Raw genomic sequence first — 15,965 nt, 5'->3', positions numbered from 1 at the left:
ACAGTGCTTCTCTAGTCCTTACTAATAAGGAACCAGATCTCTGCAAAATTATTAGGCTTCCACTACTTATTTGTTTGGGGCTTCCCTGGTGGCTCCAGCTTCCCTGATAGCTCAGTTGGTAAAGAATACACCTGCAATGCAGGAGACCCTGGTTCGATTCCTGGGTTGAGAAGATCCACTGGAGAAGGGATAGGCTACCCACTCCAGTATTCTTGGGCTTCTCTTGTGGCTCAGCTGGTAAAGAGTCTGCCTGCAATACAGGAGACCTGGGTTCGCCCCCTGGGTTGGGAAGAGCCCCTGGAGAAGGGAAAGGCTATCCACTCCAGTATTCTGGCCTGGAGAATTCCATGGACTGTGTAGTCCACAGGGTCGCAAAGAGTCAGACTCAACTGAGTGACTTTCACTGTCAGACACGACTGAGTGACTTTCACTTTCACTTCCCCTGGTGGCTCAGTGGAAAAGAACACCCCAGCTTTTGCAAAATTTTAAAATTTTCTCCCCTCCTTATACTCATCGAGTGTAGTAAATGAATGATGAACAATCTGAATTCCCTAACCACGTGAGGATTTTTTTTTTTTCAGAAATTCAGGAAAAACTTGTGACTATTTTCTCTTACTGATATTTATAATTAAACTAGAGGAGCTCTGCCAAAACAACATATTTTCCACACCAGCCTATGTGCTATACTGCAAGAGCTTTAGGAGGAAAGCAGCTCCTTCAGGTGGGCTGACTTGGGTCGTGTGATTTTCCTACTGGTCTGCACTGGGGACTTAGGCCCTACCAAAGGTAAGACGGAAAATAGGCCTGTAGACTCTTAGGTGGTCCGGGGGTCCTCTGACCAATGGAGAGGTTCCATTTTGGATGATGAGACAAAGAGCCAAGTCAGATTTCTTATCTTGGGTAAGTATCCACACAGTGAGGCCAGCTCTGCCCTTAAGACACTGAGAAAGGCAGAAAGTAGGAAGAAATAGAAGCAAAGGCAGCAGTAAAGAGAAGCTAGGAGTCCAAAGTGAAGCAGAAGGAGTCAAAAGAGAAGCTGAGTCATAACTAGAGTAGAGAACGGCCCTTGCCCACTTAGACGGGTACAGCAAGACAAGGTGGGCGTCAGGGCTGCCTCAGGGAGTCCTGGGGAGTCAGTGTTCCAGGTCTTTGTGAAGCCTGGCTGTGAGGTGCTGAGCCTTCTCACTTCCTGGGGGCTCTTTCTCTCTTTTTCTGTAGTGTCTTTAAAATAAACCTCCACTACTTGAGGTAATCCAAAGCTCTCTGTTGGTTGCAAGTTATATACGAAGGCAGAAATACGACACGAAGAAGTTTGAGATCAGGGGAAGGCATGAGGGAAGAAATGTATATGAGTGACTGACTGTGTGTGTGAGAGAGAAAGACAGACAGACAGACAGACAGACAGAGGTAGAAGAATATCGGGTCAGATATCTCTGAAGCCCAAAGTAAGAGGAGAGGGAGAAAAAAGGAAGGAAAAAAAAGGGAAATATTTTTGAAGGGAATAAAAAATAATCACCAGCCAAAGATATCAGCACATACAGTTCTGAACTTACTATTCTTACTGCTAATTGCAAATAAAGATTTAAAGATTCTAGAAATTCCAGGTGAGGGCAGAAGGAATAGTATACAAACCCTTGGCCACCTGAAGTAGTGAAAATCTGGGGCTTTGGAGTCAGATAGACTCAGTTTTAAATCTTGACTCCATCTCTTACTGGAGAATGGCCCTGGGGAAGTTTCTTATTCTGTCTGGACCAGATTCACCGTTTTCTAACTTGGCTTGACTTGTTTCTGAAAATTAAATTTAAACATAAGTAAAGAAAAATTCCCCATTCACTGGGAGTGTAAAATGTTTAAAAATGCTGGGCTCTGGGAAAGGGAAGAATATGTCTTTGGACACAAAAAATGGAAGTGTTTATTTTATTTTTATTTTATGAGAGGGCTCTATAGAATATATATACTGGAGATGGATGGTACTAATGATTGAACAGCTATGTGAATGTATCATACTTAATGCCACTAAACTGTACACTTAAAATGGCTAAACTGGCAATTTTACTTTATGTGTGTGTTAGTCGATCAGTCATGTCCAAGTTGACCCCATGGACAGTAGCCCACCAGGCTCCTTTGTCCATGGAATTCTCCAGGCAAGAATATTGGAGTGGGTAGCAGTCAGATTCTTTACCATCTGAGCTACCAGTATTTCACTGCAATTCTTTAAAAAAATAACCTAAGATAGTATGAACTCATGCAACATGTAATGCCACCAGCATGCAGTAGAGGGCAAAGGAGGGTACGCGTCACAGAAAGAGCTTGATTCAGCCACTTCTGTAGCCAGTTCTGGTCCTGTGCATGAATCTTCTATACCTGTAGCTCTGTGGAGCCGCTGCAAGCCTGAGGGTAAGAATTCTAGCTTTGACTGCTGTAAAACTCATGAAAAAGAGAGAAGGGCTGTGTGGGGTCTTTTCTAAAGAAAATGGGAGGAAAGGATTTATTTAGATTTTCAGATTTTTCATGCTTATTCCATAGATGGGAAGAAAGTAGCCTTGTTCAGATTTTTAGTATTTATTATTTTGCCTATACTAATCTGAAGTGACCTTAATGACTAGTGAGTGACCTTGGGCTTAGTATTGACCACTGCTGATCTGAGGAATTGTCCTGCAGTTGCTTGAGAGTTTGGGTTTCCTTTTTCTGGTTTCTTGAAATTCATGACCCCTAGCAGAGCATAGATAGCTTCGAGAGAGGCACGTATGTAGGAAGTGAGGAAGAGACCACAGCAGCTCTAACCCTGCCAACGGAATTAGTCTCGGTAATCACACTCTGTGCTATTTCATTTCAGAGTCTGAAATGCCTTCGGTTTGCATTCTGAAGGGACGAGATAGGTCTGGGTTCAAATTCATGCTCTAGCAATTATTCACTGGCTCACCTTGGGCAAGTGACTTAACCTCTGGTTCTAGCTCCTCCATTTGCAAAATGGGGATAAAAATATCCATCATTTTGTTGGGTTGTTGAGAAGATAGAACAAAATAATGTATGGAAAGCATTTATCTCAGTTCCAAGTGATAAGTTTGCTAAGTGAAGTCGCTCAGTCATGTCTGACTCTTTGCGACCCCAGGGATTGTAGCCTACCAGGCTCCTCCCTCCATGGGATTCTCCAAGCAAGAGTAGAGGAGTGGGTTGCCATTTCCTTCTCCAGGGGATCTTTCCGACCCAGGGATCAAACCTGGGTCTCCTGCATTCCAGGCAGATGCTTTAATCTCTGAGCCACCAGGGAACCAGAGAAACAGGAAACATGCATAAAATGTCAGTCATTCTTACTCTTATTTTGTAAAGATCTTCCAATATTTGATGGGTTTTAAACCCCTGTCTCCATTTTTTTGCATCATTTGGAAAAGAGGGATTAGATTAAGTATTTGGCAAGCCACCGATTTTCATTTTATTTTATGGTGTCTCTTGACTTGGACTTTTAAATCATAAGCTATTAAAAAAAGATCATTCTGTTTTTCATCTGCTTTCAGCACCCAGTAAGAGTAGCATGACCATAATAAAAATGTATTTATTGATTGCATCTTTCATCAAAAGTTTATATCCTACTTTTTAAAATGTTTAAATGAAATGGCATAATTTATATGCATTGCCTGAGAGAGAGGACCTTTCTATTATATTAAGAGTTCAGAGTCAGTTCCGCTTACTTCTTTAGAGTAAGTTTCAGATGAGATTGTGTTATTGGGTGAAAAAGAGAAGAGACAAGTAAAACATGAAAGCTATAACATCTCAACTTACAGGATTCCAGATAAAGCAAGTGGGTTAGATTTTGCTGCACTTTTCAAGGGTTCTAGCTCCTAGACATAGTAGCAACTTAAGATGAGTTGTTAGGAACTGAAGTACTCTTTGAGGTAATAATGTTAAAAACACCTCATCATCTTAATGTCTATAAACTGCCAGTGTCCTACAAGCCATACTGGAGCCTGAGAAGAAGAAAAGTCAAGGGAAAAAGTAGTACTAATCCTGTCTTTATGAAAAAACTTTTTGATATTTTGTTCATTGTGGGTTTTACATTAACTTTACTTTAAAATTTTTATTAAAATATTATTTATCTTGATTAACAAGTTTCTTTGTGCCTCTCAAAATCTGTGCTGAAATCACCCTAGTCTTGGCCCTGATAACCACTACCATCTGTGACCTGCTAGGCGTGATACCGTCTGAGCCACCAGGGAAGCCCAAGGGGTTTATGTATAGTATCTCTTCAACGCCTTTGCACAAAACCCATTTTACAAATTAAAAAAGAGAACCTTTCAGCAGTTAAATGAATAATCTAAGTTATCATGGCCAGTGAGATGTTAAGATTGGACTTAAACCCAGACATATTAATTTCTATCACTAAACTCATTCTCTAATCGTCATGTACTACATTATAACAGGAATTCATAACTCCAATTAATTCATTTGATATATATTTTTGAGAGCATATTATATACCACACTGTGCTAAGAAATACAATATTGAGATCATTAATCTACTTATATATATAATGTATATTTACTGAGCACATGCCATGTACTAGGTACTATCTCTCTGCTTGGAAGGCAGAGGTGAGCGAGATTGTCAGACCCCTTCTCTCATGGGTGTGAGAGGTGGGAGTGGTAGTCAACAAATAAATAAATGAACAAAAGTTTCAGATAGTGGTCAGTGCTCTATTTTGTAGAGAAATAAAATAGGATGAAGGGAACGAAGAGCAAGTTAGTCTAAATGGCCTCTTTAGATTAAGTGGTCAAATCAGGTTTCTTAGAGGAGATATACTTTAAGCCAAGACCTAAATAATAAGAAAGATCTGGCCAAGGAAGGATGACAGAAGAGCATCCCAAGCTGAGGTCAGGGCAAGATGATGTAGCCAAGGAACAAAGAGAGGCGCAGTGTCATTGGAGTGCAGAGGGCCAAGAGAAGAGCGATATGAAATGAGATCCCAGAAGGAAGCAATAGCAACACATGGAGGATGCTATGGTTCAGCATTCGGAGTCTGGATTTCATTCTAAGTGCAATAGTATCAATACATTAGATGGGACATAGGTAGGGAGTTACAAGTGACTCCTAAATACAGTAGCTCAACAAGACAGCCCTTAACTAAATGGCTTAATCCAAGTCAGTCCTTATAAGTAACTGATCTAAAACCTAAGTTGGGTGGCGCTTGCAGATTTATTTACTGGATTTCTTGAACTGTGTTTTAGGAAACATTGAAGAATCAATATGACCTAGAGAGAGATACAATTTTATCATGATTCATGTATTACAGCATATTTTGAAAGCAGATTTATCTTGACTCATCCTAGGAAGACAAGATAGCAGAGTGGTTAAGAGCCCAGGTTCTGCCCTCACCATGAATTAAGTTTGTGGCTGTGGTGCAGTCTCAGGACCTCTTTAAGTACTGCATTCTATACCTATAAAGGCTGAATAGTGATAGCACTTACCTTACAAGGCGGTGGTTTTAAGGGTCAGTCTATGGAATATCAGTGGATGGTAGCTGCTGTCCAAAAAGACATCAAATGGCCACTGCCTCATTTGCAGGAGAGTCAGTATGGTTTGGAGATGCTACCAGACAGGATGGATATATGTCATCATACCTTTGTCCAAAACCTTAGAATGTACAACACCAAGAATTAAGCATAGCATAAACTATGGACTTTGGGTGACTATGATGAATCAGTGTAGGTCCATCAGTTGTAACAAATGCATCACTCTGATTGGGGGGGGGGGTTGATAATGGGGCAGGCTGTGCATGTGTTGGGGCAGGAGGGATAAGGAAAAATCTCTGTACCTTCCCTTTAATCTTGCAGTAAATCTTAAACTGCTCTTTAAAAAATGTCTTAATTTTTAAAAATTTCTTTTAATCTTCCTAAAGCTTTCAGGCTATCGAAAGGGGATGTAGTGGTGGTGGTGGTGGTGGGGATTGTTGAACATGACCTGGCAATGCCGTTCCTTGTTTGAACTGGGTGAGAGGCACGTCTGCCAATTATGATGTATCTATCTCCCTTTGGAGAATCTTGACTTTTCTCAGTGATGGGGGTGTAACACAGCAACTGGCTTGGAAATCTGTGAGCCAAGCTCTGAGATGAAGTCAAAGATTCAGTAAATGGGTTGGGACCCTATTCCAAATTCTTGGTGAATATAATCAGATGTTGGCATTAAAGAAAAGTCCTACAGGGTTTAACAAATCACATAACCACCTAATGGTATGTTGTCTTCCCAGGATTTGAATTCATCTTCCTCATCCATGTGAGGTAATGTGTGATAAAATTCATCTGAGGTGAACCAGTGATAAAATCCTTGGAATTACCATGAGACATATCAGAAGCATTTACATATTTTGTAGTATTGTTACGTCTGTGCGTAGTGGGGCTTCAGAGCTGCCCGAAGAAAGGGAATTGACTACCAACTTCTCCAGCATGTCTTTAACAAAGGTTCCTGAAGGCTTGACCCCAATTACAACCACATTGGATTTGTCTTATAATCTCCTTTTTCAACTCCAGCATTCAGATTTCCGTTCTCTCTCTAAACTGAAAGTTTTGATTCTATGCCACAACAGAATCCAAGAGCTGGATATCAAGACCTTTGAATTCAACAAGGAGTTAAGCTACTTAGATGTGTCTAACAACAGACTGAAGAGTGTAACCTGGTTCTCACTGGCAGGTCTCAGACATTTAGATCTGTCCTTCAATGACTTTGACACTCTGCCTATCAGCGTAGAAACTGGCAACATGTCACACCTGGAAACCCTAGGTTTGAGTGGGGCAAAAATACAAAAATCAGATTTTCAGAAAATTGCTCATTTGCAGCTAAATACCGTCTTATTAGGATTGAGAACTCTATCTCATTATGAAGAAGGTAGCTTGCCCATCTTAAACACAACAAGACTTCACATTGTGTTACCAGTGAACACAAATTTCTGGGTTCTTTTGCATGATGGAATCAAAACTTCAAAAATATTAGAAGTCATCAATATAGATTTGCAAAAGAGCCAGTTTACGAGTTATGAATCTCAACAAAATCCTATTTTAGAAAATGCCAAGACATCCATTCTGTTACTTAATAAAGTTGACTTATCCTGGGACGATCTTTTCCTCATCTTCCAATTGGTTTGGCATACATCAGTAGAGTACTTTCAGATTCAACATGTGACCTTTGGAGGTAAGGTTTATCTTGACCACAATTCATTTGACTACTCAAATACTGTAATGAGAACTATAAAACTGGAACATGTACATTTTAGAATTTTTAATATCCCCCAGGAGAGCGTCTACTTGCTTTTTACCAAAATGGATATAGAAAACCTGACAATATCAGATGCACAAATGCCTCACATGCTGTTCCCTGTGTACCCTACAAGATTCCAATATTTAAATTTCGCTAATAATATCTTAACAGATGATGTGTTTAAAAAATCTATCCAATTGCCTCATTTGAAAACTCTCATCTTGAAGGACAATAAATTGGAGACACTTTCCTTAGTGAGTCACTTTGCCAGCAACACATCCCTGAGGCACTTAGATCTGAGTGAAAATCTGTTACAACATGAAAATGATGAAAATTGCTTGTGGCCAGAAACCTTGGTCACCATGAACTTGTCATTCAACAAATTTGCTGATTCTGTTTTTGGGTGCTTGCCTAGAAACATTCAAATACTGGACCTGAATAGTAACAAAATTCAAACTGTCCCTAAAGCGATTACTCACCTGACATCTTTGCGAGAGTTAAATCTTGCATTTAATTTTCTAACTGATCTTCCTGGGTGCAGTCATTTCAGAAGACTCTTAGTTCTGAACGTTGAAATGAACTTAATTCTCAGCTCATCTCTGGATTTTTTCCAGAGCTGCCAGGAAGTTAAAACTCTAAATGCAGGAAGAAATCCATTCCGATGTACTTGTGAATTAAGAGATTTCATTCAGCTTGGAAAATACTCAGAAGGCATGATGGTTGGATGGTCAGATTCATACATCTGTGAATACCCTTTGAATCTAAAGGGGACTCAGTTAAAGGATGTTCATCTTCCAGAAATATCTTGCAACACAGGTTTGCTGATTGTCACCATTGTGGTTGTCATGCTCGTTCTGGGGATGGCTGTGGCCTTCTGCTGCCTCCACTTTGATTTGCCCTGGTATCTCAGGATGCTGCATCAATGGACTCAGACATGGCTCAGGGTTAGGAAGACAACTCAGGAACAACTCAAAAGAAGTGTCCAATTCCATGTGTTTATTTCATACAGTGAACATGATTCTGCCTGGGTGAAGTATGAATTGATTCCCAGTCTGGAGAAAGAAGATGGTTCTGTTCTGATTTGCCTTCATGAGGGAAACTCTGACCCTGGCAAGAGCATGACTGAAGATACCATAAACTGCATTGAGAAAAGTTACAAGTCCATCTTTGTTTTGTCTCCCAGCTTTGTCCAGACTGAATGGTGCCATTATGAACCCTACTTTGCCCACCACAATCTCTTCCATGAAAGTCTTGATTACATAATTCTTATCTTACTGGAACCCATTCCACTCTACTGCATCCCTACCAGATATCCTGAGCTGAAAGCTCTCATGGAAAAGAAAGCATACTTGGAATGGCCCAAGGATAGGCATAAATGTGGCCTTTTTTGGGCAAACCTTCGAGCTGCTCTTCATGTTAATTTATTAGACACCAGAGGGACATGTGAACTACAGACATTCACAGAACTGAATGAAGGGTTTGGAGGTTCTGCAATCTCTCTGATCAGAACAGACTGCCTGTAGAGCCCCACCCACTCCTAGGGAGATTGGGACCTACATATACTGTTAGGATGCAAATTGATACCTTTATGATGGCAATTTGGCAATATCTATTAAAATGAAAAACTATCATTTCTTCATGTCAGTTCCTTGAAAGAGTTCTAAGAATGTATCCTATAGAAACATATTTTGCAAAGATTTATGTAAAAATTGTGTTCATCCTGGCATTGTTTATAATCCTAAAAAATTGAAAACAGCTCAAATGCCCACAAAGTAAGGATTGATCTACTAAATCACAGTACATTAACACAACAGACTATTACATAGCTATTAAAACTGAGGTTGCTGTGTATTTATTAACTGGTATGGATGAAATTGTATTTTGGTTTATACATTGAAATAAGAGTCTAAAGGAACCTAGACCAGCACATTGGTGTAGTAACAGGGTGTTTGGCTCTGGGAGTTTGGATTACAGCAGTTGGTTTCCATGTTGTATATTTCTATAATGTTGGAGTTGCTTAGAATGAATCTATATTTCTTTTGCAAGCTGAGAAAACAATAAAGATATTATTTTATATATAAAGTTTTTTTATTATTTACTTATTCATTTATTGTTGGCTGCACTGAGACTTTGGGGCTTCCCCAGTATCTCAATCACAAAGAATCCGCCTGCGGTGCAGGAGCCACCGGAGACACAGGTTCGATCCCTGGGTCGGGAAGATCCTCTGGAGGAGGGCATGGAAACCCACTCCAGTATTCTTGCCTGGACAATCCCACGGGACAGACGAGCCTGGTGGGCTACAGTCTGCTGCTGCTGCTGCTAAGTCGCTTCAGTCGTGTCCGACTCTGTGCGACCCCATAGACGGCAGCCCACCAGTCTATGGGGTCACAAAGAGTTGGACGTGACTGAAGCACTGTGGCATGCGTGCACATGCTAGATCTTTGTTGCTTCTCACAGGCTTTCTCCAGTTGGGGCCAGTGGGGGCTACTCTTCACTGTGGTGTGCAGGCTCCTCACTGTGGAGGCTTCTCTTGTTGAGAAGCACAGGCTCGAGACACATGGGCTTCCGTAGTTGTGGCACATGACCTTGGTTACCCCACAACATGTGGACTCTTCCCAGACCAGCGATCAAACTCGTGTCCCCTGCGTTGGCAGGTAGATTCTTGACCTCTGGACCACCAGGGAAATCCTAAAGATAACTTTTAAAGCCTACATGTCCTACTCATTTTCTCTGATCTTCTCTTCTAGCCTCACAAATCATTGAAAGAGAACAAGCTCTCTTGAAGTTTGCAAAATTATATTTCAAAAATGAGCATCAAGAACAAACATGTTCTTTCCCCGATTAGGAAAATGTCTGTGGCTCACCTGCATGATAAAGGAAGGAAATGCCTATAAGATCTGACACTGTCACCACTTGTCCTTGCTTCCAATCACTGAGCCCTTTTGAACTGTTGGCCCTTTCCCAGAACACGCGTCTCTTTTTATGTGCCCAGACTCTAGGACTTGCATCATGCCTGCCTGTGATACTTGCCTGCCCTAGCTTGTTCAGGAAATCTTATACATCCTTCAGGCAAAATCCAAATATTGACTCTTCTTTGAAACCGTCCTCATTTCTTTCCCAAGCATGATGCTCCTCTATTCTCTATAACACTTTGGACATATTTATATCACCAAATTGATTACATACGTTTTTAAAACCCATTCTCCCTCTTCTATGAGCTCCACAAAGTAAGGACAGACTTCCCTCTGCCCTCGTATCAGCAGCAGTTTGTTCAGTCCGTGGTTCAGAAAAGATGCTCAATGAACTTTCATGGAATGGACATTGGATTAACTAGAGAAACTTAGCAGGGACTCAACTGGCTTCAGGATGTGCACGCATGCTTGGTTGCATAGTCATGTTTAACTCTGTGCGACCCTATGGCCTGTAGCTTGCCAGGCTCCTCTGTCCATGGGATTCTCCAGGCAAGAATACTGCAGTGGCTTGCCATTCCCTCCTCCAGGGGATCTTTCTGACCTGGGAAACTTGTATCTGCTTGCGTCTCCTACATTGCAAGTGGATTCTTTATTAACTGAGCCACTTGGGAAGCCCAGCTTTAAGACAGAGAGTGGAATTTGAAGGTGAATTCTGAGAAGCCGAAGAGTAAGATCAGGCATAGGTTAAAGTTTGGAAGAGAAGACAGAGAATCCATAATTGAAGGATTCCTGAATATAGCTTGAATCAGTGAATTTGCCAATATTTGGTTGTTCTTAACTTACGAAAGGCTTCCCAGATGGTGCAGTGGTAAAAAAAAAAAAATCTGCCTGCTAATGCAGGAGATGCAAGAGACTTGGGTTTGACTCCTGGGTCTTGAAGATCCCCTGGAGGAGGGCATAGTAACCACTCCAGTATTATTACCTGGAGAATCCCATGGACAGAGGAGCCTGATGGGCTACAGTCCATGAGGTCTCAAAGAGCTGGACACACCGAGCAACTGAACACATATATACTTGACTTAGGAAAACATCTATCTCAGCTCATTCAATCTAATAAAACCAATCTCCTAAGCAGGTTAAAACTGGGTTCCACATCTAACTTTATTTCCTTATGATTTGTGGTTTTATGAATTTCTCACACTAGTGATCATTTAAAAAAGAGTTCTCAGGAAGGTCCCTGAGAGTGTAGGGAGAAGTCCGATGTGGATCTAGAAGCCAGGGTATGTTTCCCTTTGGCCCATGGCTGTCTACTCTGAGGTGCTGGAGTTCAGCAGCCCTGAGACTGAATGTCCCTCTTCCTCCTTCCTGGTCTGTCTGGTAAAAGGGGAAACCCTAGGAAACCACAGTGGAGCTATGGCAGAGGACAGAGAGAATGCCTTTCTTCCCAGGCACCCAGCAGCTGGGCTGCTGATATCAGTGTGCTTCAGGGCTTCTGGAGTCAGACATACTGTATGAGGATTCTGAAAATCTTGCATAAATTACTCAGTGGAAAGACTTTTACTTTTACAGATTAGTTAATTTGGAACAGCCCTAAAGTTTTCAGGATTGGACTATTCATGGCAGTTATTCCAGTTCTCAATTTAGTAGACACAGTCTTTTTTTAATAGACATTTTATTACAATTAAAAAAAATAACACATTAGGCTTAGCTCTCAGCAACTTCTAATTTCAGCAGCTGGACAACCCCTAAGTCTTCCTCACAATTATTTGAGATTTGGATTCTTGTCTGCAGTCTCTCCCTACTCACCAAGGCATCCTGCATTGGCAACCCAATACACCTAAAACAATGTGCTTGTTTTATCAGTAACTCATGACCTGGGGCTGCTTCTCAGATTAACCACCATTTATCCACAAGCCAGAACATGTTCTCTATATAAAGGATGAAGAATAATTGGGATCCTGGTTTCCCCAGGAGGTTGCAAGGACAACTTTATCACTGATGCTCTGCTGGGGAAGCTTCCCACAGTCCCCTAGCTCCATTTTCCACCCCTCTGCCTCTGGTACTGATCTCAGCCCTCTGTTATCATTTTTCTACTTATTTTGCTTATTCTGTCTTCCCCCACTAGAATGCAAACTCCTTTAGAGCAGAGATTTTTTCTGCTTTGCTCACAGATGTTGTCTCCACCTTTGCCCAGGACAGTGCCTGGCACATAGCTTCTCTCCAAGGATTTTCTGAAGGAAAAACAGTTTGTCTGTAGACACTTCATTGATTGACCTCCTCTGCTCTTCTGATGTCCAGCAGGGCAGCCAAGTCCACCCACCTCAGTGCTGGGCCTTGTTGTAAATCAGGCACATAGATTTACCAGTCAGGGAGCACTCCTCACACTCAGCAAGTATATTTTTGCTTACATTTTCCGGGACTGGGCTTCCCTGGTAGCTGAGCTGGTAAAGAATCTAACTGCGATGCAGGAGATCCCATTCGATTCCTGGGTTGGGAAGATCCACTGGAGAAGGGATAGGCTACCCACTCCAGCATTCTTGGGTTTCCCTTGTGGCTCAGCTGGTAAAGAATCCGCCTGCAATGTGGGAGACCTGGATTCAGTCCCTGGGTTGGGAAGATTCCCTGCAGAAGGAAAAGGCTATACCCACGTCAGTATTCTGGCCTGGAAAATTCCCATGACTGTATAGTTCATGGGGTCACAAAGAGGCAGAGCTGACTGAGTGACTTCCACTTTCTTTCATTTTCCTGGCCCAGCCACCACTAGGCTGTCCCCTCTGCCCCCGCCTTGGCTCTTCCCTTTACTTCCTCCTGTTGGATTCTGCTTCATCTGAGGGTCTTGCTGTGGGTTGCCCTTGAATGACTTCAGAGTCTGCGATTATATGGATCACCACAAATGGGTTTTATGGGTCAATCCCCCATCACTTCCTCTGTTCTTATTGCTGTATCAGCTCTTCAAGAGGAGTAATGGAAGTTCTGGTTCGACAAGGTCTCTGCTGTGGCCCACATCTCAGACTCTGTCCGCTCTCCCCAACACCCAGATCTCTGGAGAGACTTCCTTGAATTTTCTCTTTCTCGCTGTAGTTCCCTGATAGCATGTCTGTAGTGATGGTTTTATTCTTAGGGTCTGGTACTGCCCAGGCCTGACAGAGTCCTCCAAGATGGATGTCCCTAGCCCAGATCCAGACCTGCATAGACCCTGGTCTTCACTTGATCATTCAGGGTGCTCCCTGACCCTCTGCCTCACACAGGAGGCCAACCAGGTATCCTACAGAGCTCTGGATTTCATGCCTATGGGTGTTCTCAGGGACTGGTGTTGGGTCCCCATCTGAGGTGGACAGTCTGGCAAGCAGCTCACTTCTGCTGGTTGAAACTGTGGAATCACTCAAGATCGGGCCAGAATGGTACACACATGCTGGTTTGGGGTAACTCTCTTGACCACAGAATGACTTTGGGGGTATGGGATACCAACAGTTTACCACTAACCCTTGGGCTTGAGCCACCATGTAAGCCCGTGTCCCTCTGTGATATGAGTGTGGTGCCACCTCCTGTCTTCAGTACCTGAGGCAGGTGTGACAGTGGATGCTACCCCGCCATGACCCCTGAGCCTCCGGCATCCAGGGTGATATCCACCATGCTGCAGGCTATGTGCCAGGTACTAAGTAGTCCTTGGAGCGTGGCTTTCAAGACTGAACACCAATGAGTCTTCTGGTTATTGTCTTCTCTTGCCTCCTGCTGACATGGTGAAATCATGCTCTCCAGCCCTAAGTCATGTGGACGAGGGAAGTTCCTATTTTGTAGCAGTGGAGCTGAGCCTCTGTCTTCACGCACGGACCCCTCACTACCCTCCCCACCGTCAGTGGTGTGTGTTCAGTCAATACCGAAAGGGCTCCCATTCTAGAGATGCAGTGATTCCCGCCTCAAGAGTCCAGGCTAGGATCTGCCTTATTCTCTGTTTCCACCATAAAATTCTGAATGGTAAACTTAATAAGACCAGAAAACAAATATTTGTTTACATTTCCCCGCCTACTTTTTGGAAGACTTGTATCAACAAGGCACAGTACCACCAACCTTTGAGAGAGAGTAATTGGAAGGCAGTGTGGACAGATGATGCAGGGTCATGAGTAATAATAAAACCATTGTTAGAGACATGCTAGCAGGGAACTGAAGACACAAAAAGATCTACGCTGTTTAATGGAAATAGGTCCTGAAGAGCCCTGGTCCTGTGATTAATTACAGCATTGCTACTATTTATTTCTGGTGGAAACTCTCCAGGAACATTACATTGGACAATAAAGTACCTGAAGAGATGGTTCTTGGATTTGAACAGGAAGAGACAGTGCTTGGACTCTGTAAAGAATTTTTTGATTTACCAAATAGACAGTAAACAATGTACAGGTGACTCCTCTCTACCGATCTCCAGGAATAAGTCACTATACTTCACATAGGTCTGTACTTTTAGAAACATTTTAAAATCAGATTATTTATATAGACAGGAGCTCCACAAAATTTTTTTCCTACAACCCTGCACACCCTAGAGGCAGCTTTGAGAAGGAGAATATCCTGGTGTAAGCAGCCAGAACATACATTGCTTCTTATTTCTTGGAGGCACAATGTCTTTTTTTCAGTTTTAAAGTAAGTTATTGGCAGCAGAACAGTCTTTGCCTTGAGTGCTAACGGGGATGTGGTGAAAGTTCGTGCTGAGACTGATGGGTCTGACATATTGAAAAAGGCAAATTCCACCATATTAAGGTTATAGGAAGTTCCTCATAGGGTTTTTATAAAACCTGAAAGAAGAATCTCATTTTACCTCATGATGGGTGAGAGTACCACATTATTAACTTCTGTTCTCCCCAAAGAGGAAGTTAGAGCCTTAGCTGTGCCCACAAACTCTCTAATCCTAAGGCACTGAAGTGTTTGTCATCCTGGAAGCACAATACCTGTGACCCTGGGGGGAAAAAATGGGCCAGAGAAAAATGCTGGAGGAACCTCTACCAGCTACTGGCTCTCATTGTCTTCTTTATTTTTAGTTGGAGGATAATTGCTTTACAATGTTGCATTGCTTTCTATACAATATACAATTGCATTTCCAGACAATAACATGAATCAGCCATATGTGTACATACGTCCCCTCATTCTTGAACCACCCTCCCATCCCTCCAGGTTGTCACAGAGTGCCAGATGGAGCTTCCTGTGTTATACAGCAACTTTCCACTAGCTATCTGTATTATGGGGCTTCCCTTGTGGCTCAGTGGTAAAGAATCTGCCTTCAATGCTGGAGACCGGGGTTCAATCCCTGGGTTGGGAAGATCCCCTGGAGAAGGAAATGGCAAGCCACTACAGTATTCTTGCCTGGAAAATCCCATGGATGGAAGAACCTGGCGGGCTATAGTCCATGGGGTCACAAAGAGTTGGACACAACTATTTTACATATGGTAATGCATATGTTTCAGCGCTACTCTCTCAATTTGTCCCACCTTCTCCTTCCTCTGCCGCGCTCACAAGTCTGTTCTCTATGTCTGCATCTCTATTCCTCCCCTGCAAAGAGGTTCATCTTTCTAGACTCCATATGTATGCGTTAATATAGGATATTTGTTTTTTTCTTTCTGACTTACTTCACTCTGTATAACAGGCTCTAGGATCATCTACCTCATTAGGGCTCAAATTCATTCTTTTTTTATGGCTGAGTATATTCCATTGTATATAAGGACCACAACTTCTTGACCCATTCATCTCCTGATGGACATCTAGGTCACTTCCATATCCTGGCTGTTATAAATAGTGTTGCAATCTCATTGTCTTCTAACTCCT

General features: G+C 42.3%; 1 protein-coding gene across 1 annotated transcript; it reads left to right on the top strand.

Moving 5' to 3' along the window:
• Positions 1–50: 50 nt before the first annotated feature.
• Positions 51–9,327, top strand: TLR10 (toll like receptor 10). The gene is made up of 2 exons (XM_019962584.2): positions 51–2,397; positions 6,242–9,327. The coding sequence occupies exon 2, from the start codon at positions 6,330–6,332 to the stop codon at positions 8,766–8,768; it is 2,439 nt and encodes an 812-aa protein (XP_019818143.2). The 5' UTR covers positions 51–2,397; positions 6,242–6,329; the 3' UTR covers positions 8,769–9,327.
• Positions 9,328–15,965: the final 6,638 nt, after the last annotated feature.

The sequence above is a fragment of the Bos indicus genome, chromosome 6 (assembly GCF_029378745.1).
Source record: "Bos indicus isolate NIAB-ARS_2022 breed Sahiwal x Tharparkar chromosome 6, NIAB-ARS_B.indTharparkar_mat_pri_1.0, whole genome shotgun sequence".
Taxonomy (NCBI): Eukaryota; Metazoa; Chordata; class Mammalia; order Artiodactyla; family Bovidae; genus Bos; species Bos indicus.
Note: the sequence above shows the minus strand (reverse complement) of the source record. Positions and strands in the feature narration are given on the sequence as shown.

Coding starts and splice junctions, on each gene's coding strand:
- TLR10 (XM_019962584.2), top strand. CDS start 6,330: ATGAGACATATCAGAAGCATTTACATATTTTGTAGTATTGTTACGTCT.